Source organism: Asterias amurensis, chromosome 6 (assembly GCF_032118995.1).
Source record: "Asterias amurensis chromosome 6, ASM3211899v1".
In the NCBI taxonomy this organism is placed as follows: domain Eukaryota; kingdom Metazoa; phylum Echinodermata; class Asteroidea; order Forcipulatida; family Asteriidae; genus Asterias; species Asterias amurensis.
Window position 1 is genome coordinate 25,679,565 of NC_092653.1, and position 26,948 is coordinate 25,706,512.

General features: G+C 39.0%; 1 protein-coding gene across 3 annotated transcripts in view; it reads right to left on the bottom strand.

Moving 5' to 3' along the window:
* Positions 1-26,948, bottom strand: part of LOC139938502 (plexin domain-containing protein 2-like) — a 45,166-nt gene that overhangs the window by 7,559 nt on the left and 10,659 nt on the right. For all 3 annotated transcript variants that reach the window (XM_071934066.1, XM_071934067.1, XM_071934069.1), the window contains 9 exons: positions 25,215-25,354; positions 20,875-21,015; positions 18,504-18,573; positions 16,909-17,031; positions 16,374-16,427; positions 9,989-10,053; positions 8,761-8,854; positions 8,399-8,494; positions 261-403 (listed from right to left, as the gene is read on the bottom strand). In XM_071934066.1, coding sequence (XP_071790167.1) covers positions 261-403; positions 8,399-8,494; positions 8,761-8,854; positions 9,989-10,053; positions 16,374-16,427; positions 16,909-17,031; positions 18,504-18,573; positions 20,875-21,015; positions 25,215-25,354 — 926 coding nt within the window. The remainder of the gene's footprint in view (positions 1-260; positions 404-8,398; positions 8,495-8,760; positions 8,855-9,988; positions 10,054-16,373; positions 16,428-16,908; positions 17,032-18,503; positions 18,574-20,874; positions 21,016-25,214; positions 25,355-26,948) is intronic.

Genomic DNA, 26,948 nt, shown 5'->3' on the forward strand with positions numbered 1-26,948 from the left:
AGAAATAAATCATCTATTTCCGTGTTTGGAGCTTATCGCTCTCGCTCAGTGAGCGTTTTATTAAAATGTCATGCAAAATGTGTAATCAATTTTTCATTAACTTGTGACCCAGATGGCTGATCGATCTCAAACTTCTACAGATTTATGTATATGGTGGATTACAAGTGCTTACACTGCCAGTAACTGCCGCCCTGCCAGCAACTTTAAATTTGTAAACAGGATGGGGTACATGAAGATTTAGCCAGAATTCAGTGACTTACAGAACTGCCACAGCTGTTTTCCTGCCACCTCTGTCGACTGCGGTCAACTCCATCAGAGCATCTTCCCAGTCTCTTACACCAAGTACAGTTGAAAGAAACATCACTGGAAACACAGGTGTCACATGACGCGAATAAGTTACAAGCTGTGGAAAGAAGAATACCATTATTCAACAGTGCGAAATCAGCCACGATCAAGCTTGTGTGTCAAGCTTTACAGGTTTTAAATATTTTGAGATGAAATGTTAGTATTTTTTGTGTGTAGTCAACTCACATACATGTACATTGAGTTCGAGTCAAAGTGTTTAAAGTCATTTGGGTCAAGTTATACCAGTCACTTAGTTTAAGTCCAAGTTTGAGTCACAAGTCACTTTATATTTATAATTTGTTTATTAAATCATTAGAAAAATAATCAAACTGTGACACGAATACTTGCATCAGTTAGTTGATTTATATGATGGAACACATTTTGCTTACCATCTAGTTAAGTCAAGATAGTTGAGATCTTGAAACGTTCACTCTCGAAAATCATATGATTTTCCGTAAAACCTGTGATGCTTTTTAATCAAATTCAAGCAGTAGGGCGATCTACCGAGTACCAGGCATTGAACTTCGCTAACCGGTAACCAACTTGTGGACTCGGTTGGGCTTTGGTTGGGGTCGCCAAAACGCACTCTCGTCTAAACTAAACATGAACATTACAGTAACACTACTGTTTACTCTATGGAGCTAGGACTAGATTAAAAAACATAACAATGGTGTTACTACTCATGTGTAGTGGTGTTTACTGTTACTATAAATATAAAACAATAACTCAAAAATAAATGATGAATTTAAAACCACATTTTTTTCTCTCTGCCACCTGCTTACCATCATCTATTCCATAGGGTGGCCCATTGTTGTTGGTTGCAGGCGGTGCGCTGGTTGTAGCAGAGGCTAGCACGACAAACAATAAAACTAACAAACTCCCCACGCTGTACTTTAAGTTTATACTGGATTCGGTCATGCTTTTGTTTGGTGGTTAAACTCAACAGAACCGGTAGTTTTTTTAGCAAAGTTGACAATAATTGTTGATGGTCGAGTTGACTTTTTTTCAACCAGGTCAACAATACAGCCTCAAAAAGTGCGAAAATACTTCGATTGAAATTATGAACTTGTTGTAGTAAGCTCAATTCAAAGACAACACAACGGAGTAATGTGAATAAATATAACTGTAAACAGCTCAGCAGTGATTTATCGGGCACAAAATTAAATTACTGCGAAGTGATTCATCGTGACTGTACCGCGCCGCGGGTACATACATATACCAGTATACATACACACAGTCCAGAGAAGGCCGTAAGTACGTAGTGCATGATTTGACTTTTGACCTTGCTGACTTGATCAAGGGGAGCAACCCCTAGAAAATACGGGTAACCTTACTGGTAAAACTACATTTTAAATAGATCTATTTATTTTCTACTGTTTACAGTTAAATAAAATATGGATATAAATAATCAAAAATGCAGTCATTAATTACTGCAATATTTTCAATCGAAATGTTCACAGTATAAATTTAACCAAAGTACTTGGAAGGGAAAAACAAATTCACGTGACCGAAGCAAGTTTTATACAAAATTTGAACATTTACATGTATCAGGATTTTAAAACTAATTTCTTGTATAATTATTGTTGAATTATTTGGTATTTTGCACTTTATGCTATGTATTAAATGGGGAGTTCAGTTGACAAACTTCGCAACTATGCACCAAAAATACAACAATATTTTTGGTATGAACTGCTCATAAAAGAAGAAAGAGGGCGGTAGACAGCACAACCAGAGTTTTTGAAAAAAACATTTTAGCGCTATATCGTCCAGCACTGGAGATCGGGAGTGCACCCAAATAATAATGTAGCTAAAGAACCGTAAAAACGTAAGGCTAGTCATAAGTTAAGACGTTCGATTCGAAACCCCTTACTCACGTTTGGTTTCGAAGACGGTATTCATTCTCACTTGATGTTTCCAAAATATGCATACAAAAATCTGCGATTTATTTTGCTCTATATGGGTCATCGAAGTTGCAAACAACAAAATGACAGAGAAAACAACCTTTTTGAACAAAACTGCTTTCAAATGCCTGACAAAGGCTTCAGGCTACTAGGCCTGAAGTCTTTCTCAGATTCAAATATTTTAGTAAGGAATTACTTCTTTCTCAAAAACTACGCTACTTCAGAGGGAGTCGTTTCTCACAATGTGTTATACTATCAACGGCTCTCCATATACTCGTTACCAAGTAAGTTTATGTGATAATGAACATTTTGATGCATTACAAAATGTTTGCCTTTAATTAGTGCGCTGCATGCAAAGGGTGCTCGAGACGTCAGTTTTGGTGGTCATGGTCGGCAATACCCCGTCTGGCCCTCACCCTACATGCTAAGCCACCAGCTGATACCCATAATGTTCAAAGATTTTGCCTCCCCTGCACCTTCTTCTGCCGTGTCCTCGTGCGCGGCTGGCACAACATCAGGAGTGGCGTACAATCAAACCACCCGCAGACAGGCTACAACCATGGAGGAAACCCAGGCCTGATACTTCACGGTGGTACACCGAAGGCGATTGCCTCCACACCCCCTGCCATATTGCCCTTGAAAAGTTCCAAGATAAATTTACAATTTCCTAGTAGGGTGCCCTTTACCAAGGAGAAAATGCCTTGGCGCCCTAGCCCTAAAAAAAAAACACCACACACACAGGTCTGCAACCGTAAACGTTTTTCACAGGTTGGAAAGAAAATTAGGCGGCCATTTTGCGCGTTCACCACGTGTAGCAAACACCGGAAGGTTAGCATGCCTTTTCATTTGCGTATGGTTAAAGCAGCGCTATGAAATAATATTTAAAGTCGTACAGTAAGCACAAAATTGGCCGTTAAGCTGCTCGATGAATTTGGGCCCTGCAAAGGCTACATCTCTACTACAGAGGCTATTGAACCTGTATGTCCAAGCATAGGGCATGGAGGTTCTACCTCCATGCATAGAGCATAGAGCAAGTAGAAGTCTTACAACAAGCTGCAATAACTACTGCTTGATCGGTCATTATCCAGGGCGGGAATCATTGATCTTTGGTGTGGGACAAAAGCCGAGGTTAGGGCATCCATTTGTGGCTTTTCGCAGAGCCGCAATCCCAAGGGAACTGAAAGGGAAACACGCACGTCACGGGAGTGGCGAAGCAACAAGGGCATTTTCCAGCTTGTTACGCAATGCCAAACCAATCAGAAACGACAGGGTCCATATTCTGCCAAGGATAATATTGATCCTTCATTCTTATATTATTTATAAACGTAGTTTCCAAGCTTGTTTCACAATGAATTCACTTTCATGGTGTCTGGTTGATATCTTTTTAGTCCGCTGGGCGCCCTGAACCCCCCCCCCCCCTCCATCAATGATGGTGTTTTAGCGAGGAACAAAGTTGGCTATTTACAAGGTATGCGTGACTTCAATTACCATGACACAGGTAAACATTGAAGTTCCTTGCCCCCACCTCCCCACCGGTCCTGCCTCTGGCGCTCTCAAGCACGTTGCAATTAGCTCTCTACTGATCATCCTTGAGCCTAGCCCCAACGTCCGGTTCCAAGTGAAGCGAATCGGTCGGACACTAAACAACTTTTTTATTTGAAATACTCTTTCAAAGGGAAAGTGATTTTTGTAATCACTCTTAAAGTTAATGGCAATACAAATAGTTCACTAGAAGCATACAGCAGATTTCGATAGGATAAAGCATTTTGAGAAAAATTTCACTTCAAAATAATGCGGTAAAAAGATAACAATTTGTGTGCCCCCAAAAATGTAATCAGATAGTGGAATTATGATTCTTCCTGTGTGGGCATTCGCTCCGGATTCTCGGCGGCATCAGAAACGCGACAACCCTTTTAAATGAAACTTTTAGATGTTTGTGGATAAACAATTATCTGCAATAATAATATACGATAAAAGCAATCGAACGGCTCCCAAAATCAAAGGTATACTTCGCATTTAAACGGTTTGTTTCCAGGCCTGGGGTCGATTTCACAAAGAGTTAGGACTCGTCTTATCTCGAGTTAAGACGAGTAACTCGTCTTAACTTAGGATTAATCTTAAGGTCCGCATGCTGCAGTGCAGGGTTGGGACTCGACCTGAGTCATAAGATTTAGTCTTAAGTTAGGAAGAGTTTTGTGAAATCGACGGCTGGGTGATTATTCAAAATACTCGTTGGCAAAAAGACTACTTTTGTAACGGTCGCTATGGAGAGCTGTTGCAAGTATGAACAAATTGTGAGAAACGTATTACAGTTTTTGGGAATGAGGTAATTTCTCACTCAGATAATTCAGCTGAAACCTTTCATCTGAAAACACACACAGGCTACTGCAACAAGGGTGTTTTTTCTTGTATCATTCTCCTGCTAATTCGAGGACCAACTGAGCCCAACTTTTCATGATCACAGGTTTGTTGCTTTATGCATTATGTTGGAATACACCAAGTGAGAATACTAGTCTTTTACAAAATACCAATCGTGTCCAGTGCATTTAAATGGCTTCCAAAACACTTGAGGCGAGGCAAGGTGAGCGAACGGAAGTTGGTTTAAAGCTTTGGGTCGCCGATGGCCGACCGATTCGTTTCGCTTACTAACAAAACTTAGGACCCGAAGTCTGGTCAAGGATTCCGAGCTTTGCCACAGCAGGGGCAACCTTGGGTCGTTATGCGCATTTATGATTTCAAGATTTGTGTGAAAATACAAATCAAGGGTTGTCCAAAGTTTGAGTGGCCAGGGCAAGGTCGTTTCCCATGTATGGGTAATTTGTCCCCTTTACATTGTTGTTCTTCCAGGTGTGGATTTCACAAAGATTTAGTCTCGAGTGAGGACAAGTTCCTAACTTGGGACTATTAATATTTCCCGGTTAGGACTTGTCCTAACTCATTTGTGAAATCGACACCTGGTCTGCTGGTTGGAGCTAAGATTCGCATGGTGCCGTCGATAATTCCTTTGGTACATCGCGAACTCATGGGATGTTAAGTCCAGTCATAATATTCTGTGTCATGCAACTGCTGGCCACTTCACAAATCTACAAAGTTTTCTTGAAAGACTCCTAGAAACAATAATATACCTTTCAGAGGTAGAGGGAAACCCCTAACTTTCCCATACTTAAAGACGCTATTATCCTTGAGCACATAAGTAATGCCTCACTTAAATCCTCTGAAGAATACCTAAGATATCAGCTCACAATGAAGATACAATAAAGGAAGCCTTTACCATGGATTACAATTGAGGATAGAAAAGATTAACAATAGATCTAAAGAATGGGTTCTTTTAAAGGAACACGTTGCCTTGGATCGGTCGAGTTGGTCTTTGAAAAGCGTTCTGTAACCGTTTGCTATAAAATCGGTATGGTAAGAAAGTTGTTGTAAAAGTAGAATACAATGATCTACACAAATATGCCTCGAAATTGGGTGGTTTTCGTTTTACCTTGTCGACAAATACGTTCGGCCATTTATGGGAGTCAAAAATTTGACTCCCATAAATGGCCGACCGTGTTAGTTCGCGACGTAAAATGAAAACCGTGCAATTTTGAGTGATACGTGTGTGGATCATTATATTCTACTTTTAAAACATCTTTCTAACCATATGCATTTCATAACAAACGGTTTCAAACGCTTTTCATAGACCAACTCGTCCGATCCGAGGCAACGTGTTCCTTTAAGTGCACTACCAATCCTAGTACAAGGACCTATGACCATTAATGTTTTATACAAACTTCTCCTTTATCCAGCAAGAGTCTGGAAATGTCTAGTTATGCACCAGTACACACTTGAATAAATGTGTTGTTTGAACTAGGACAATTTGTTCAAGGACAGTCTTTTTATAACTGGTAAACTGACACACAAATCTGGTTTTATCAAGGTTGGTTGAATGGTGGACACAGAAAAAATCTTTCTGGAAAGTTGTGAGAAAAAAACACTTTGTGTTTCTATTGAATCTCGGGTGTCATGGCCGAGTGATAAGAGCACCGAATTCAAGTTCTGGTGGTTAAGTCACCATAATAATCCTGGTTGTGAAACTTGTGTGTTGTTTGAACTAGGACAATTTGTTCAAGGACAGTCTTTTTATAACTGGTAAGCTGACACACAAATCTGGTTTTATCAAGGTTGGTTGAATGGTGGACACAGAAAAAATCTTTCTGGAAGGTTGTGAGAAAAAAACACTTTGTGTTTCTATTGAATCTCTCGCAATCACCAAATTATATCAAGCAGTACACAGCATCACCAAGTGGCGAAAGATCATAAGTTGGGTGTCATGGCCGAGTGATAAGAGCACCGAATTCAAGTTCTGGTGGTTAAGTCACCATAATAATCCTGGTTGTGAAACTTGTGTTCTTGAGCAAGATCTTTACATCGGAGTGTGGGTTTGAATCCCAGTTGCGATACTCGTGTTCTTGAGCAAGAAACTTTACTATAAATGCTTCCCTCCACCCAAAAGTAAGTGGGTACCTGTGAGGGCAGGGTTGGTTCTTTTAATTGATTTAGCTAACAGTAGCGCATATTTGTTGCACAGGCTATATACTCCCCCAGGGAGCTGAGGTGGTTTAAGGAATCAATTAAATGGCCCGGTGACCGGGGTAATGATGTTGTTCTTTTTAAATTACTCTGCGTACGTATTTAGTTAAAATCCGGATCTCTGAAATCATGCTTGAGAAAGTTTGAGTGGCCAAAGGGCAAGGTCGTTCATCCGCTGGATTTTTTACAACATAGACTAGTCCACTGTCTCAAGGGAATTGCCCATTGTCTCATCAATTAAACTAAATGCAGTACTGTCATCGTGTCCAAAACTTTTCAACAGAGAATTTCATTCTTTCCAACTAGCTAAGTCAAGTAGTGCCAAGGCGATTCTTTCTATTTTTGGTAAAAATCTTGTTGCTTTGGTGATGCAAAATTCAAAACATTAAAACAAATGTTGTCAAGTCTATGTCATGAGTCACAAATGTCAAGTTTGAGTCACAAGTCACTCCTGATAATAAAGCATATTAATAATAAAAAAGACACATATCCATCAATGTTTCATTTAAATGAAGAAAAGTGTTTGGGGAAACTTGTTATGAGTTGTTACTGTAATAAAAATAGCACGTTTTCCCAGCATAAACAATGTAGGCACATACAACAACAAAAAGGTTCTATTTTGTTAATGTATTTTTTTGTAAGTCTCCTTTATGAAGACGATAAGGATCAGGGTTCCTTGAAACCGTTATTGATAAATATAAATTAGAAGTTGATTAGTTTTCACAGTTCAACACCTTTTGTGATTCAACATCTTTTGTGCAGAACCTATACATTTGGAAAACACATTATGTTTGATTCAGTCCACTCATTACATACAGGTGGTCAGGTTGGCGTAGTGGTATCTTTCTTAGCCTTTCACCTCTGGAACCCTGGTTCAAATCCTGCCATGGGCACTTTGTGACTGCATGGGTTTCCCTGGAATAACTCTCTAAGGTTTTCCTCCCACATCTAAAACTGAAACTTCCTTCGTTGTCTTCTCTCCATTTGGGTTTTTGACTATTAAAGTGATTCAGCTTTTATGGGAGTTCTTGGCTTCACAATCAGAATTAATCAATGAAAATGAAAATGAGACAGTTAAGGCGAATGGTTGCACTTCTTGTGAAAGGTTTCTCTTGGTAAAGTATAAAGACCTCCCAAAAATGATTTCTTTGCCCCTCCTTCCCCCGAATGAAAATGTCCAGAAATATCACATTCTAAAAACTTGAGTCAAATTAAATGGATGTTAAAGACACTGGACACTATTGGTAGTTGTCAAAAACCAGTCTCAACATATGCATAAAATAACAACTGTGAAAATTTGGGCACAATTGGTCGTCGAAGATGTGAGATAATAATGAAAAAAAAACACCCTTGTCTCACAAAGTTGTGTGCTTTCAGATGCTTGAAATCAAGTTCGTGGAAAATTACTTCTTTCTCGAAACCTACGTCACTTCAGAGGGAGCCGTTTCTCACAATGTTTTATACTATCAACAGCTCTCCATTGCTTGTTACACAGTAAGTTTTTATGATAATAATTATTTTGAGTAATTACCAATAGTGTCCACTGCCTTTGAATCTAGGATAAGATAAAAATTACTCACTTGGAAGTGGATTGATACTAATTGCAGAATTAGATTTGACTTGCGACAGTTCCAGCTCCACTTTATGGTACTCAAATATATCTCGCTTTTTCGTAACTGAAAGAAGGGGAGAAAATACTTGTTAAACTAATTCAATACAAAAACAGGATTTTAATAGTTTCCTGTTTATGTTTGTTGTACTGTCATTATTTTAGCCTTCGTATGGAACTTCATACTAAACAAGTTAATATCTTTTAATTATTCAAAGTTAAAAAGCTATTAAAATTGACTCTTAAGTTTGAGTTCTAAATTCTTAACTAAACGTAAAGAATCAAAGTTAAAATCTTAATTAGGTATGGTACGTAAAATACACAAAGACTTACATGGTGCAATTATTTTATCAATGTAATAGGCATCAGCTAATCCCACTTTCACTGGATGTCCATTGTCTGATATACTCGGAACTGGAACTGGAATCTGTACATAAAAGAACAATCAGAAGAAAAAATGAGAATCATAATCAAGCCTACACTGGAGAGGTGGTGGCTAGGTTCTTCAGAAAATTCTTAAGAACATCAGATAACCACAACAAGAGGTCACTCTCTCAAGCTCTTCAAGCCATCCCTGAAGAAAAACATTGGTTGCAGGAAAAATTTCTTCACCCAAAGAGTAATAAACATATGGAAGTCCCTTCCACAAGCTGTAGTGGATGCCAAAACTGTTGCAAGATTCAAGTCAAAACTGGATTCTCACTGGAAGGAGGAAAAAATAGGATATGGGGTCACAAAGGTTATGCCTAATTAATCTACCCATTAAACTGTAATTAGTAGGACGTCGTAAGTGGTTAGTAGGTTCAAGATGCAAACAATTTATGATTCTCCACACAAGTAATTCCAAGTTTCTGAAGAAGAGAAGGTTGATTCAAGCGCTGTAATTTACAGAATGTGGATTTGAATTCTGGCCTGGGGTGATTTTGACAAAGAGTTAAGACTAGTCTTATCTCAAGGAGTTACTCGACCTAACTTAGGACTAGCCATACGTTTTTAATATCTCCTAGGACTAGGCCTAAGTTAGGACTAGTCTTAGCTCTGAGTGAAATCGACCCCTGGTCAGTTGTGACATTGTGTTCTTGAGCAAGGCAATCTATCATAATGGCTTTACTCCACCGTGGAGTACAATGTGAGAGCTATGGTGTAACATATGAAGAACTAGTCTTGAAGTCAAGATGATAATTGTTAAGCGCGGTGTGTAGTTACAGCGCGGCGTAGCTACAGGGACGATGCACACACCCTCGATCCCAGTATGTGTGTGTGGGTCAGTCGCAATTAGAGCTGCCTCGCGCTACCTAGGACTGTTGCATGTGTAACATCGCACTGTGACTGTTGCATGAAAGGCAGACAAATAGGCAGCGCCTAATGACTTGTCATCAAGTCTAATGAAGAATTGGCGTCCTGATAAGTATTCTCAGTTGGTTAATGAAACTGAAGCTGAATTTAAACTGGCCTAAAGACCCATATTGGCGGGGGCCAGACTTTGTGTTTAGCTTTTGTCTTGTTTGGATGCTCAGTGAGGATAAGAATATTTTCTTAACAATACCAATTAAAACCATACCTGTTTATACGCAAAAACAATTTTCCCATTGTCGAATAGTGTTGTTTGAAAAGAGAATATACCAGCTGTGGAAAAAGGAAAAAAAAACTGTTTATTCATTTAGTTATTTAAACAACTTTGGAACGAAAAAAGGCAAATAATTTACTACAGCAGGGCTTGAACCCGCGATCTACCAATTGAGCTAGTAGTCCTAGTGTTTGAGATCTCCCTTTATTTTCAATATCTTTGTTAAGCTGTGCATGCCATCAGAAGCCATACAACTTGTAACTGCCGTAGAGCCAGGGATCACACCCAGGTTTACAATCTGGGAAGTAGCAGCAGAGGGATCACCTTAAGGGGATGCAACTTGGTTTTTCAAAAGTAATTAACCACAAGGGAAAGTGAATATGTACATTTTAATAGTTTGGTCTTGTTCGCGTATGGAGGGGGCTTTAACAACATGCCTGACGGGGGCAGAGGGAAACCCCTAATTTTCCCATACTTAAACACGCTTTTATCCTTGTGTACAGAAGTAATGCCCCACTTAAATCCTTTGAAGAATACCTAAGATATAAGCTCACAATGAAGATACAATAAAGGAAGCCTAGGCCTACCACTTCCCATGGATTACAATTGAGGATAGAAAAGATTAACAATAGATCTAAAGAACAGGTTCTTTTAAGTGCACTACCAATCCTAGTACAAGGACCATTAACCATTTATGTTTTATCTAAACTTCTGCTTTTTCCAGCAAGAAGAGTCAGGAAATGTCTGGTAATGCACCAGTACACACTTTAACAAATGTGTTATTTGAACTAGGACAATTTGTCCAAGGACAGTCTTTTTATAACTGGTAAGCTGACACACAAATCTGGTTTTATCAAGGTTGGTTGAGTGGTGGACACAGAAAATATCTTTCTGATAAGTTGTGAGAAAAAAACACACTTTGTGTTTCTCTTGAATCTCTCGCAATCACCAAACTATATCAAGCAGTACACGTTATCACCCAGTGGAGAAAGATCATAAGAAGGGTGTCATGGCCACGTGGTTAAGAGCATCGAATTCAAGTTCTGGTGGATAAGTCATCGGAGTGTGGGTTTGAATCCCAGTTGCGATACTTGTGTTCTTGAGCAAGATACTTTTAGTATAAATGCTTCTCTCCACCCAGAAGTAAATGGGTACCTGTGAGCATCCTAGCTCCATGCTGTGAGGGCAGGGTTGGTTCTTGTGATTGATTTAGCTAACAGTAGCACATATTTGTTGCACAGGCTGTATACTCCCCAGGGAGCTGAGGTGGTTTAAGGAATTAATTAAATGGCCCAGTGCCCAGGGAAAATGATGTTGGAAGTGAGACGCCATTTGGGTGTGTAATGTGCTATATAAAAATCAACTATTATTATTAATATTACCCGGGCCGGTGGAGAAAGATCATTATTAGAGGTACCCATCAAAATGGCGTCAGCGGAACAAATGTTTCGAATGCATTTATTTTAAGTTGCTTTCCTCAAAGCTTTAATGCTATGACCAACATGTGTCTGATCAATAAAGCCTTGAATTTGCTTTTTTACACTTCCATTTCTAAAAAAATGCTTTCAGATAAATTCATCTTTGGAGTCAGGAGGCTGAGAAGTCGCATAAAAGAAGAAAAAAAATGGTGTGCAGAGAAAGCGATTGATGATTACCTAATGCAATTACACTGACAGAGAGCACCACCGAACTGATAACTAAACAACAGTGTGATCTCACATAAACGAGGGATGTTGGGGACGTGGTGTGTGTGATCCTGTGAACGTTTGTCATAAAATTGCATGCAACCTTATGGGACAGACAACTGGCACTTAAATCGATGGTTATTAGGATTCGGTTCTGTAAAGGGGGCTTATACACCATGCCTGATGGGCCAGAGGGTATGCCCAAAATTTCCCATACTTAAACATGCCTTTATCATTGTGAGAAGTAATGCCCTTTGATCTTGAATACCTAAGATTGAAGCAGGGAATGAAGTCACAATAAAGGAAGCCTAGGCCTACCACCCCCCATCGATTCTAATTGAGGATAGAAAAGATTAACAACAGATCCAAAGGTTACATAACTATCGCTTCACAGAGAAGGGTTCTTTTAAAGACACTGGACACTATTGGTAATTGTCAAAGACCAGTCATCTCACTTGGTGTATCTCAACATATGCATAAACAAACATGTGAAAATTTGAACTCAATTGGTCGTCGAAGTTGCGAAATAATAATGGAAGAAAAAACACCCTTGTCACACAAAGTTATGTGCTTTCAGATGCTTGATTTCGTGACCTCAAAATCTAATTCTCAGGGCTCGAAATCAAATTCGTGGAAAATTACTCCTTTCTCGAAAACTACGTCACTTCAGAGGGAGCTGTTTCTCACAATGTTTTATTCTATCAACCTCTCCCCATTACTCATTACCGAGTAAGGTTTTATGCTAGTAATTATTTTGAGTAATTACCAATAGTGTCCACTGCCTTTAAATGCACTACCTATCCTAGTACAAGGAACTATCGCCATTATAGTTCATCTAAAACTTCTGGCTTTTCCAGCAAGAGTCCGGAAATTCCTGGTTATGCACCAATACACACTTTAATAAATGTATTGTTTGTACAAGAAATAATTTGTACAAGGAATTTGTTTTATAAATGGTAAGCTTAAACACTGGTTTCATCAAGGTTGGTTGAGTGGTTGACACAGAAATAATCTTCGGGAAGTTGTGAGAAAAGTTTGTTGTGTTTCTCTTGAATCTTTCGCCCAAGAAAATTAACATTCCTGCTGTATTTAAGTGCCTTCAAGTATTTTGAGTGCTGACTTTTGAAAAAAAGTTTCTCAATAGAATACCAATACAAAGTGACTTATAAGGCCTCTTTAAAAATCATTAAAAAGGCCAAGCTAATGAAAACATGTTTAGCGACCTGCCTTTTTGAAAAAAAGAATTAGAAGGGCCTTTTTTGTTTTTATTTTTATTTTAAAATGGTCACTCGACACCTTTTTAAAGAAAACCAGTTGAACTTTAAAAAAGAAAAGAAAAAAGGAGGTTGCTAAACATGTTTTTTTATACAGCGTTTTATTGTGAGTTAGGGAGTCTCAAAGCTCTCATTTTTTTGCAGAAATATGTTTTGTGAATTGTTTGATATGTGTGAATATCACACTCTGCTGATCAGAAACACCAGAGTTTGAATTTGATGCTGGTAACCGCTCGGCCACGACACTTCAAAGTACCAACAGTTGCCACCTATTCTGTCGTAACCATCCATGGTCCAACAAAACCCAATTTTTAATCCCAAGTGAACATCGATCGGCAGTCCCCCAAATTCGCTTCATTTAAACACAACAAGCATCTTTTACACTTGATTGATTATAGTTTGTTTTTCTATCTTAAAGTTTTTTGAATTAATCCTACCACTACTCAACAGTATAGGGAGGCTTTGGCTCACATTCAGAAAAAAAGGCTGTTCATGGTCAAGGGAACAAAAGTTCATTCACCTCTCGAATGGCTCTGGGGATCATGAAGACCATAGCATAAAGTTACTGCACTCTCATTTCCATATGAATAAACTTTGGTTTACAAATATCTTTATTATTGTTATTGTTTAACTGCATTTATTACTCGTTTAGCATACCTGTTAACCTGTTATGTGTAAGACTATGCTGGGGTCAATCACAATGGAAATGAAATCCCAATTGTCTTTCAAGTGGAAACACAGTAAATGTAAAGCTCATGCATGATCCTTTCTGTAGGCCTATGGTTAATGCAAGGCACCTGATGGGGACCAATGACCAACTGGTCATTGACCTCTTACAGGAAAAGGTCAAACTTTTAGGAGTTATGTTAAAATGTGATTTCCACCATAACTGCTCAGCTTATTAATTAAAGACACTGGCCACTATTGGTAATTGTCAAAGACCAGTCTTCTCACTTGGTGTACCTCAACGTAAGCATAAAATAACAAACCTGTGATCATTTGAACTCAACCGGTCATCGAAGTTGCGAGATATTAATGAAAGAAAAAACACCCTTGTCACACGAAGTTGTGTTCTTTCCGATGCTTGATTTCGAGACCACAAGTTCTAAATCTGAGGTCTTGAAATCAAATTCGTGATTATTACTTCTTTCTCGAAAAATACTCCACTTCAGAGGGAGCTGTTTCTCACAATGTTTTATACCATCAACCTCTCCCCATTTACTCGTTACCAAGTAAGGTTTTATACTAATAATTATTTTGAGTAATATACCAATAGTGTCCACTGCCTTTAACTTTTGAAAACAAGTTTACTCAAAATAACACCAATAGCCTACAAAGTGTTCTGCGCTTTTGACAAAAAAGAAGAAGGGCTTTTTTTTTCTTCTTGTTTTCTTAAATGGTCTCTCAAACCAAGGAGGCTCAAACCGGCTGGGCTTTTAAAGCAAACGCACTATACACAGAACACAGTCAACCCTCCTACTTTATGACCATGGAATGCACTATACGATAGATGTATTGTCAGGTTCTACATGTATGTGATATCATGTGATGGGTGCGTTTTACAGTACCCAGTCAGCATCAAACCCACAGCCAAGATTCTCATCATTCAACATCATCTATAGTTTTACATGGGATATATTCACTATGCCAGCAGGCAATGCGGTATAATGGTGTGAATGCATACATACACAGTCAACCGTCTTACGGCGCGCTGACCATGGTAGCGAGGCTAACACTCTGCTGATCAAAAACAGCAGTACCGTACCAACATGCAACTCCAACTTCGCATTCTCTCTAATCATACATGGTCCAGCGCATCCATGATGCTCATTCTCTCTAACAATTCATGGACCAACAAAACCTAATTTTTAATCCGAAGTGAACATTGGCAGTCCCCCAAGTTCGCTTCATTTAAACACAACAAGCATCTTTTACACTTAATTGATTTCAACACTCAATAGTAGTTGGTAATGCACGGGGAGGTTTATGATCACATTCCAAGTAATTAAAGCTGTTCATGGGAGATGGACAAAGGTCGTTCACCTCTATCAATCTCCTGTTTATTTATCTGAACTGGTTCTTCATTATTCCTCTGCTGAGACTTAAAGATCATCTTAACAGTCATGCTTTCAACTACTAGAGTTTCTTCCATTTTTTATGGTCAAAGATCATTTTCTTACGCTGATCATTTTCTTAATGAAAGATGCATTTCTTTGGAACATATCTTCTGTGCATATTCGCCAGGCTTGTTCTTTTCACTGTTTTAAAGGAACATGTTGCCTTGGATCGGTCGGGTTGGTCTTTGAAAAGCGTTTGTAACCGTTTGTTATAAAATGCATGGGTAGAAATATGTTGTAAAAGTAGAATACAATGATCCACACAAACATGCCTCGTAATTGCACGGTTTTCCTTTTACCTCGTCGACTAACACGGTCGGCCATTTATGGGAGTCAAATTTTTTACTCCCATAAATGGCCGACCATGTTAGTTCGCACAGTAAAAGAAAAACCACACAATTTCGTGACTAATTTGTGTGGATAATTGTATTTTACTTTTAAAACATCTTTCCAACCATATGCATTTTATAAAAAACGATTACAAACGCTTTTTATAGACGCAACTCGTCCGGTCCAAGGCAACGTGTTCCTTCAAGTCCCTGTTAAAAAATTGATTGTTTTAAGCTGCTTTTTTGTAATCTGCTTATACTTGGAGTTGTATCTTTTCACTCATTGTATATTTTATTTGTATGTTTATGCGCTAGGAGGCTTTTGCATTAGGCGCTTTGCAAAAGTATTTTACTGTTATTGTTTATCTGCATTTATTACACGGTTAGCATGTATGCTGTTTACCTGTGTTATGTAAGACTCACAATGTAAATGAAATACCAACTGTCTTTCAGGTGAAAACAAAGAGTAAGCAAAGCTCATACACGCTCCTTGCTCTATGGTTCATGCACCTGATTGGGACCAATGACCAACTGGTCATTGACCTCTTACAGGAAAAGGTCAAAATTGTTGTGCTTATGTGCAAAGCTCATACACGCTCCTTGCTCTATGGTTCATGCACCTGATTGGGACCAATGACCAACCGGTCATTGACCTCTTACAGGAAAAGGTCAAAATTGTTGTGCTTATGTTAAAAGTGGCAGCATATTGCGTGAAAGCACCTTGTAAACCATTACATGGAGCTATGTAAAAGGAGGCAAGGGTCGATTTCATAAAGAGTTTAGGACTATAGTCCTAACTTGACTAGCCCTAGGAGATATTAAAAACCTAAGGCTAGTCTTAAGTAAGGACGAGTAAATCGTCCCAACTCGAGATAAGACTAAGTCATAACTCCTTGTGAAATCCAACCCTGGAGCCGATTTGACAAAGCCTGAATTCAGATATAAGTCTGACTATTCCTCAACACTGATCTTACCTTCAATATTGTCAGCTAGATTTTGGTTCCTCCACTCTACAGTCATGGCAGTTCCTTTGAGTCAAACAAAATGATAACAAGAAAATCAATCGTTTTTTGAAATAATGAAACTTACACGAAAGAGATGATCTATCAGTTGTTCCGCTACCAAATGTCTATGGCTCAATCTCAATCAGATATGAAGAAACAGGAACAGATCATACAGAACATTAAAGAAAATTTGTTGTTGCAAACTGCTGACCAACCAAAAGGGTCGCTTTAAATACATCAATGACTTGCTTCGACTCAACCAGAGTCTTTCTCAAAGGCTAAATGAAATGAAATGTTTCTCAAAATGCATAATAACAAAGTACTTCAAAGTGAAATGTTTCTCAAATTAATGCATAGTTGAAAAACTCTGCTTTAACTCTTACCACATAAATTTGCATTGTCATAAATTTTCAGAGTCGATGACCAAACATATACAAATCCTCTTCACCACGTGTTTCTAATTGACTCTAAATGAGAGGAGTCAAACGCTAACATTTCAACTCACCATTACTGTAGTATTTCACCCCGGTGTTTTCAGATTGCGATGGGCAGAAGTTACCCATTAATGGTGCAATGTATTGAGTGGCAGCCAAGTGCTTATGAAGATAAGATCCTGCATAAATAAAACCTGTGGATGAAAAGCGCAGTACATTATTATTATTATTTATTTGGCAATTTCACAAAGTACGGTAACAATACTTGCAAACAAAAGTTTAGCTACAGGAAAAGAAATGGAAGTAAGGGAGCGTCTCAAAAGTCGGAACGGTAGGAACGTTCTTTTTGGACCGCAAGAGTATCCCCGCCGCTTTACTTGGACCGGTCCTTTGGACCGCCAGAGCGATCTTTTGGATCGTTCCAAATGCGTGACCGCGTCCAATCTCATGTTAGAACGTTCCTAATGTCATGATGTTGCGATCCTGCGGGCATATGCCAGCAGGAACGTTCTTTTGCGCTAGGAACGTGCCCGACTTTTGAGACGCTCCCTAACATGCCTGCAGACAATAGCAACTAAATAAAGCACTGGTCCTGAATGAAGATGACTGACAGAAGACTTGGATACGACAAGGAACATGTAAAGAATAGATGAGAGGTGAAGGTATAGAGGGCAGAGGGCCCCCCCCCCTCCCACAATAAACACAATAACGAGGGGAAAGAAGAAAAGTTTGCCTAAAATTAAAAAAATGCTGCGCAAAGAAAATATTAACACAAAAATTGACTCAATGGTTTGAATTGATCCTTTTTTTTCAAAAAAAAATCTCCAACTACCCCCACTTAAAATAAAATTGCATAATTTCTATTGCCCCCTAAAAAAATAAAAATATATCTGATTATTTGGGACCTGGGGCCGATTTAACAAAGCAATAAAATTCATCGCAAGACAAATTGTCAGTTTCACCATAGTGGTTTGTACTGTGGCAGTCCTAACTTAGGACTAGTCCTAGGCAATGCTAAGAGATAGGACTGGTCCTAAGTTAGGACCAGTAACTCATCCTAACTTAGGACTGGTCCTATCTCTTAGCATTGTCTAGGACTAGTCCTAAGTTAGGACTACCTTTGTGAAATCCACCCCAGGGGTGGATTTCACAAAGAGTTAGGACTAGTCTTATCTCGAGTTAGGACCAGTTACTCGTCCTAACTTAGGACTATCCATGTAATTTGTATATCTCCTAGGACTAGTCCTAAGTTAGGATTAGTCCTAACTCTTTGTGAAATCCACCCAAGGACTTGAGTCAACATTCCACCAGGGCCAAGCTAAGTGCAACAATATTTTGCTTAGCAGAATAAGGTACCATGTCTGGTGTACAATTTGTGACTGGTATCCTGCTCATTTCTGCCGAGCAGAAAAATTGTAAGCAATATTTTCTGCTTAAAGCAGCTCAATGAAATTGGGCACAGACCTCAAATCTGCAGATTATGGGCTGGACCATTGACAGATCATCTAACCGCTTGTGATCCAAATGAAATCGCGGTATACAACCTCCCTTTTTTTGTATTCCAAATCGGTTCAGTAACAGTTATAATAAACATTATAATGCCAAAGTGCTCAGGAAAGTTTGTGAAAATTTACAAGCTGAAAATAAAATAAAGAATTATACATACCTCCTGTTGTTATAACAATTGAAGTGAGCTCATGGCCGTAGAAAGGGAATGTGAAGTCCAGTGCAACTGTCTGAAATAATATGGAGAAAAATTAAATATTAAACTAGACATTGGATAAACACAAAGCTATTCAGTCATCTAGGTCAGTCTACTGACACCTGTTACAGTGTGAAGAAACTCATCAAGATTAATGGACAGATGTTAAGGCACTACACCAGGGGTTTAATGTCAAGGGTGTACCCCACCTAATCAACACCCATAGGCCATAGCTTACGGTGCAAAATGCAAAATATTCAAATACACACCGAAAAACACTTTGGAAGTCTCACAGCTTTTTTTACAGAAAATTTACTTGAACTTTATTCCAGGGGCTGTTTTGTACAAAGCGTTGGAAATCGGCCAACAACGGGTACGATCAGGGTAGTGTATAGACCTACTGGTTAACGAAACTCATTTTACCCTCCGCGCTATACGCTATGTTTTGCGTGCATCCTCAACCATGGAACATGCATCTTTGTATCACATCACGTGCAGGCCTAATACTTCACAGAGGCAACAGAGGCGATTGCCTCCATGCCCCCTGGTCATTGCCTTGGTGCCCTTGAAAAGCTCTAGTAGAAATTTTAAATTTCCTCATAGGGTGCCCTTTGCCAAGAAGAAATACCTTGGCGCCCTTGCCATTTTTAAAACGAAGCATACAGGCTTGCATAAGATGGTTCTCGACCAATAAAACTTCACAATTTGTTACCGAGGTACAACAAAGGGGCTTGCCTCATGTGACCTTGGGACGGAAAAGGGTGTCACGTCTTGTAATAACGTTTCAAAGCAATCAAAAGTCCTTCACCTGTGTCCAGTCCTTCAACCATCTCCCCAAATTTCACTCCATGCCTTGACCACTCCTTTGATTTTCCCTTATGCCTTAGTAGTGCAAGAGACTCCCCTCTTAAACCTAGGAGCTTCAATCCCGTCCATATCTCGTTGGGCCCCGCACCATAGCCCCCTGTGTCACCTTTCAATGTTTGCTCTGATCCTTTCATGGTCTTCGGCGCTCCCATCAACATTGAGCGGGGAGACGGGGAACAGGGGAGAGAACGTTTATTGTCAGGGGGAAGTAGACAGGGAATGTTTATTGTAATGTTGCAATTGTAGCCCAAGTACTTTGGCCGGCACTGTAGGTCCAGCAGCTCTGTTCAATATTATATCGCCAAAATTCAACTTGTAATAAAACAAGATCAGACCCATACAAATTGTTTCAAGTGTTATTTCTTCAGTCATCGAATTGAAAGGGCAGGGGCACCAAGGCATTTTCTCCTTAGGAAAGAGCACCCTGTAAAGAAATTGTACATTTCCACAGGTGCATTTGAAGGGCATCAAGGCAATAATCAGGGGGCATGGAGGCAATCGCCTTTTTTGCCTTCGTGAAGTATCAGGCCTGTATAATGCAGTTCTAAACATCTTCATTTACACAGCATTATTGACCTCAGCATCAAACAACTAATCAATCATTAAATTTTGAAGCCACTTATTTAACAGTCTTTGCTTATATGCACCGTACAATAGGCTTGACAGAAAGAACCAACGATTGGCTACAGAAGCCCACCCAGTCTCAATGATTTCTTTTGTCAGTCAACAGTTCCCCCTCCATCACTCTGCATTGGTTTAATGATTATTTTTAATCTTCCGAAGCTGCACAAAATTTTCAGACAACGCATTTGTAATAATGTTCGGAAAGCTCTCCAACACTTTTGAAATGGTACAGTATCTTTTATATACAGGTGTTAAAGCCATTATACACTTTCGGTAAACAGTATTGTCCAAGTCTCACACTTCGTGTATCACAACTTATATATAAAATAACAATCCTGTGGAAATTTAGACTCAATCGGACATCGGAGTCGGGAGAAAATAACGGGAAAACCCACTCCTGTTTTCGCGCGTTTCGCTGTGTCATGACATGTGTTTATAACAAATCCGTAATTCTCGTTAACGAGAATTTATATTGTTATACCGTTTTCTCAAAAAGTAAAGCATTTCATGGACTAATATTTCAAGAGAAGTCTTTCACCATTGAATTTATTTTTGCAGTATATTTTTAAGTCTGAGGGAAGCTGCCTCGTTGGCTGTGTTCAAACGCCGCCTCAAGACATTTCTGTTTCCAGAACCATCCTAATTTGCTCCTCCTTTTTGTTTCCCTTCTTGGCTTGTTGTTGGTCCATTTTTGTATTGCTTTTGTTGTGTTGCCCCCAGTGTTAGGCACTCTGTTCTCTGTTTAGTGTGATACAAATGCTTTGTGTTGTTATTATTATGATTATTATTATTATAATTATTAATATTATAAACACCTTTAAAGGAATTAGGGTAAGCTACTTACTGTTCCTTTTCTCTCATTTGTTGCAAGACTAGCTGGTGCCAGTACATCATCTCTTATAGAAGGATTGTCTAGATCCACCCAGAATGTTGAACCCCCAGCCGATGGTCCGAAAAACTGTGACAAATAGTAGTCATGATTGTCCTGATCAGATTAAAGAAAAAGAGAACATGGAGTAATCATAGATGGAAAATTGCACCGGGAATAAAGAATGTTAACACAGGCCTGAAGCACTTCACGCACTACACCATTCATGCCAACCATTATTAGTTGAGTATTATGACAATATTTATGTCAAACTCCAGGGCTCTCTGGCTTTAACACTTACCTAGACTTCATTGTTTAACCTTTGCTCTGTGGTATAGCACATGGAAATGCAACAGGCTAGAAAAAAAACCACTTAACTTGTCTGGGGTGGATTTCACAAAGAGTTATTGTCTTGGAGTAAAATGTCTTAAGTTTCTTTGTGAAATCGACCCCTAGCAGCCTGTAATGAATCCCTGCTCTTAACCTCCCCCCCCCAACATATAAAATGCCATAATGCTTGTAATGAGTGGTTTAAAGGCAGTAGACACTATTGGTAATTACTCAAAATATTTATTAGCATAAAACCTTACTTGGTAACCAGTAATGGGGAGAGATTGATGGTTTAAAACATTGTGGGAAACGGCTCCCTCTGAAGTGCCATAGTTTTTGAGAAAGAAGTAATTTTCCACGAATTTGATTTCAAGACCTTAGATTTAGAATTTGAGGTCTCAAAATCAACCATCTCAATGCACACAACTTCGTGTGACAAGGGTGTTTTTTCTATCATTATTATCTCGCAACTTCGGCGACCAATTGAGCTCCAATTTTCACAGGTTTGTTATTTTATGCATATGTTGAGATGTATACACAAACTGTGAAGCCTATGTCTTTGACAATTACCATTAGTGTCCACTGCCTTTAATAACAGTAATAATAATAAAAGGTTTTTTTGGCGCTTTTCCTTTAAGTGTGTCTGTGGCATGCACGCCCAATCTGCACAGATAACTGCTTTTAAATGAGGGGAAGTGCAACTTGATGGTTCAATGGTCAACCTTTTGGTGTTCACCTTGTTTCAGATCAGCAATACTAGTCATAAGACCAATGTTTATGTTTGGAAGTGGATCTGTAACTTGGCTAATCATCCTCTTGAGACTATGGAGTAGAGGAAGTTGGAAATAACATTCCACAGAATTACCCAAGAAGTCTGGGCTTAGGTGTGCAGAGCATTCCCTGAAATCAAGGTGACATTCCTCAGAGGCCAGTCAATGGAGATTCTTTCAAGGAAACTGTGATTCCCTTGCTTAGACCTTATACACAATTTACTGTTACATGTTAATTCCTCAGACCATAGAGCACGGACATAAAAACAGTTGCATATATATGTTCGGGGCAAGCTTTTGTACAGCAACCTCCAGATGAGCAAACCCTGGTACCATTGTGCCATAGACATTCATTCATAATTGTGTATAGGTGTTCACCGTCTCTTACGTAATACGCAAAAGCTTACCCTGCGGCATAGCAACTGTCTCTATAGTCTGAGGAATTCAAATTCAAGTGGTAATTAATTGTGATCAAGCCAGTCATTGTACCAGACAATATTCATATCTAACACGCAAAATGGCATTTCCTTGAATTTTCACCCAAACCTGCAATCGCTGAAATCGCGGAAGGACAATTTATAACGATCCTACAAGCTAAAGTAGTAGTCCCAGCCAATTTTCTACCTTCTGCCCAGGTGTAGTTAAAAAACAGGAAAGTTCTTTTCAAACCTGAGAAGTCTCCCGAAAAAATAAAAAAATCTACTCCCAACAGTAGAATGTATAGCAAGACAGTTCTCTAAAGAACAAACTCTACCTGGTAAGGAAAGTAGATATATATACAAATGGTGATACCACAAACCAATAGTAGGCCCAGTCATTGACAAGGTACAAGGTTGGTGGAGTTGCCATATTGTTTACAACCTTTTTTTACAAGTTCCCATTGCTATAATTGTATTGCGTATGTGTGAGTGTAATTCCTTCCTTCCTCCATGAAGGTAGAAATGCCCCCATCAAGGACAGAGCCTTGCTCTATGGCTACAATGGATATAAAACAACTATTGAATTCTGGACTCCATGTTTGGATACGGAAGTAAACACGCTTTTGTTCGGCTGTCTCACAATTTGTTGGCACTTGGGGATGCTACACCTTAATTGCCTCCAAAAATGACCTCTATAGGTATATTAACAACACACATGAACAGGTTGATGTATATTTGAGTATAACAAAAGCATTTAAGTGGCAGAGATCAAGGGATGGACTCTACAGCACTAGAAGGATTTAAAGTGGGGGGGGGGGTTGAAAGGGGCTACCAACAAGATGGTGCATGTATAGCCTGATGTCTCGACCATAAAGCAATCTAGCAGAGTCTTTCTAAAAGTAGTTAAATGTTGAAGCCCCATGAGCGTCACTGCGTGACAGACCTGAGCGCTGAAGCCACTATTATTATTATTATTATTATTATTATTATTATTATTATTATTATTATTATTATTATTATTATTATTATTATTATTAATATTATTATTATTATTATTTAGGCCTATACCTTAGGTCCTTTTGGTTGGTAAGTAGTTTGCAACAGCTAGTTCTATTTTCTCTGTTATAAATATTCATATCAAGTACATAGTCTATAAACCCAAGGGAACCTCACTGCGAAATGTTTGTACATCTTTATTAAACTGAGCATCCAAGATGTCCTTGATTGCGGTTGGAAGCAGTGGCAGGGTGTGTAATGAAAAGATTCTAAAATCAATGTTTGTGGTTAAGGCTTTCTTACTGCACAGAAGGCCAGACAGTGGGACATAAGTTATTTGAATTTAAGGATCATCTGAGGTGTATGGGTGCACATTACAGCATGCACTGTGTCATAATGAGCATTTCTTATGCACTACGGTAACAGTGTATGTTCCGTTTATATTTGTACATCTGGCCTGTAGGCCTTTAAAGGGCACCAAGGCATTTTCTCCTTGGTAGAGAGGGCACCCTATGAGGAAATTGTACATTTCTACTGGAGCATTTCCAAGTGCACCAAGGCAATGCAGGCATTCGCATATGAGTTGAATAGGACTGTATTCACATTTAAGAAGGTTGTGGAGAAAGATCATTGAGGTTGAGAAAGGTCATTGAGGTCATGAATGTGGCGCCATACATCAAAACCACTAAGTTTCTACTTAGTCTGGGGGCTCATTGTCTTGGGTTGGGCGACCACCTTAATCTTGGGTGGTAAAAGTTTCTTAACCCACAGAGAAAAGAGCTGGAGTATGTAAAAGACATACAAATGAAACAGTTTATTGTCCTAGGTTTGGCTGTATGTTGTATAATGGTACATCCGGTGGTCTTTCATTTTGGTACAAAGAAAACAATTCTAGTCAACATTTGAAATTGTTAGGTTCTAATTTATAAAAGAAATTTTTTAAATATCCAAAATATGCTGGTATCTTCCTTAAATTCCCCTTCTTATATATATTTTATTGCATCCGGTGACTTTAGTACTACAAACAAAGACATTTCTGTTCATTCAAGAATTCAAATAATAAATTATCATTGTTCATTTCTTCATACACTAGTTTAGAAAAAGCTTAATTGAAGCAGTTGTGCATTAATAAGGGTTGCCCGCATACTTGTAAGCGTTCATTGATGAGTTGACAGGGCTGCTAGCTTTCTCCAGAGTTTGCAACCAAATAGCTATCACTACACAAAACCATAACTGTTCAGGCGAGATAAAATATAAAAAAACTATTCTATTTTAGCTAGTGGGAGATTTGCAAGAAAGGAAAATCCACAAAGCCTGGCATGACTTCACTACTGGACAAAAGGCCAAGCATGGTAATGTTAGCCTTGGGGGCTCAGTAAGCTCACAATATGTCTGGCTTTTTGGAGTAATCAATACTCCAGTAGGTAATAGACACCTGTTGAGTATCGGACCCTGTTCCCACTGAACCCCGCCTTGGTATCCCAAATTCAGAAAAGGGCGATCAAGACCCTGAAAGGCGATCAAAGGGTGATCAACGAGAAATGAGCTCCAGTGGGAACGTGCGGACGATCAGGATCTGACCGCACATTTTTTATCCTCCTCAGGAGTAGGATTAAAGCGGGATCTGATCTCCCTTGTGGATCAAACGTCTAGTGGGAACGCAAAGGGCGATCAGACCCCGCAATTTCCTAGCGAAACAGTGTTCTTTTTTAACCCACTTCCGTTCCCATAAGGGGGATCAATGCGTGGCCATCCTCAAGTGGGAACGCGACTGCGATTTCACGCCTGCAAATTGTCTTACCTGAATTGTTTTATTGTATACTGTTTCAGGATGAGTAGAGCTAGGAACACGACGAAATCTTCCCAACAGCATGTTGGTGGTCGAATCCCCTTGCTGTCCGTCCACAAAGTATGTATTTACGTCACTCCACTCAACTGAGTCTACAAAAACATGATAAACAAAAATTACTTTCTCTTTCAAGAAAATTTACAATCAATCTATACTAATTTTGGTTTTACCCTTACACCGATGTGTGTTAGCATTGTAAACTCAGTACTTTCCCCGAGTACTGTGAAAAAAGAGCACAGGCATATAACTCTAGCCGGATTCGAACCCACGAACTGTTTGCAGTTCTAGTCAGTGTCTTACCAACTAGACCAACGAGATTGCCAGGTAGCTAGAGGCAGTTCAAATTTTGTTTGAATAGCAACATAATTGTAATGCTATAATGTTATTATATTCTCGTTCTTAGAACAAACAATCTGAAATATTAATCTTAAAGATTATTCAGCCTTACTGTTCATAATTTTAGTATTCATATCTGAATCAAAATGGTTAAAAATACTACCCCTACAGAGGCAACGGAAGGCGACTGCCTCCCTGCCCTCTGGTCAATGCCGCTTAGTCCTTGAAATGCTCCAGTAAAAATTTACTAGAAAATGCCGTGGCACCTTTGCCCCTTTCAAAAACGAAACATACAGGCCTGATATGGACCAACCACCCATTGGTATCCAGGGCCCAATTTCATAGCGCTGCTTAACGGTAAGCAAATTTGCGTGCTTACTGTAGCACAAAAATTTGCTTAAGCCTTAGCGTATTTCACAGGTTAGCAGAAAAATTGGTAGCCATATTGCGTGTTTACCATGGATTTGCATTGTGGCGTTATTTATTTTCGTGCGGTAAGCACTGGAAGGTTAGCATGCCTTTTCGTGTGCTTACGGTTAGCAGCGCTATGAAATATAAATCGCACAGTAAGCAAAAAATCGGCCGCTAAGCAGAGCCATGAAATTGGGCCCAGTTTACATGCCATTAGCTTTGGTAGAGAAAGTACAGTTTAGCCAAAGTAACACCATTTGCTATATAAAAGCAAAACAACAACAGACCTTGCCTTTGGCAAGAACAAGATTTTGCTTTCCTGTTTTTGTACTACACCCATTATAATAAACTATGCACATTGACTCCCTTTTGCTCCATTAATAAATGACAGGAACAGATTTTTGAGTACTCAACAAATTATTTACCATTAACCCTATTGACCATGAATTATTTCTAGGCTTGGTGTCCATTCTTGAAAGCTGCAGCCAGAGATGCGATGTTTACAATCAGTATTTTAATGGCAACGCAATTGTCCAATGATATTCAAAACTTCAGCAGATGTCAAAGTCAAATGGGGGAGGGGGACATTTTGTGCAAAATTTGTGCAAGATTTGTGCAATATTTCAAGAGCTTTCTTTCAAGCAGTTGTTCTTGTGAATGTGGTTGAACGAGAAAAATCCTGAAATACTGATACTGCATGGAGGCAACAAAGCAATTGCCTCTGTGCCCAGGAATGGTTATTGCCTTGGTGCCCTTTGAAATGCTCCAGTAGAAGTTTACAATTTTCATCATACATGTAGGGTGGTCTGTACCAAGGAGAAAATGCAAATAGTGCCCTTGCCTTTTTAAAACCGAAACATACAGGCATGAGAGTTTAAAGGCAGTGGACACTATTGGTAATTACTCAAAATAAGTTTTAGCATAAAAACTAACTTGGTA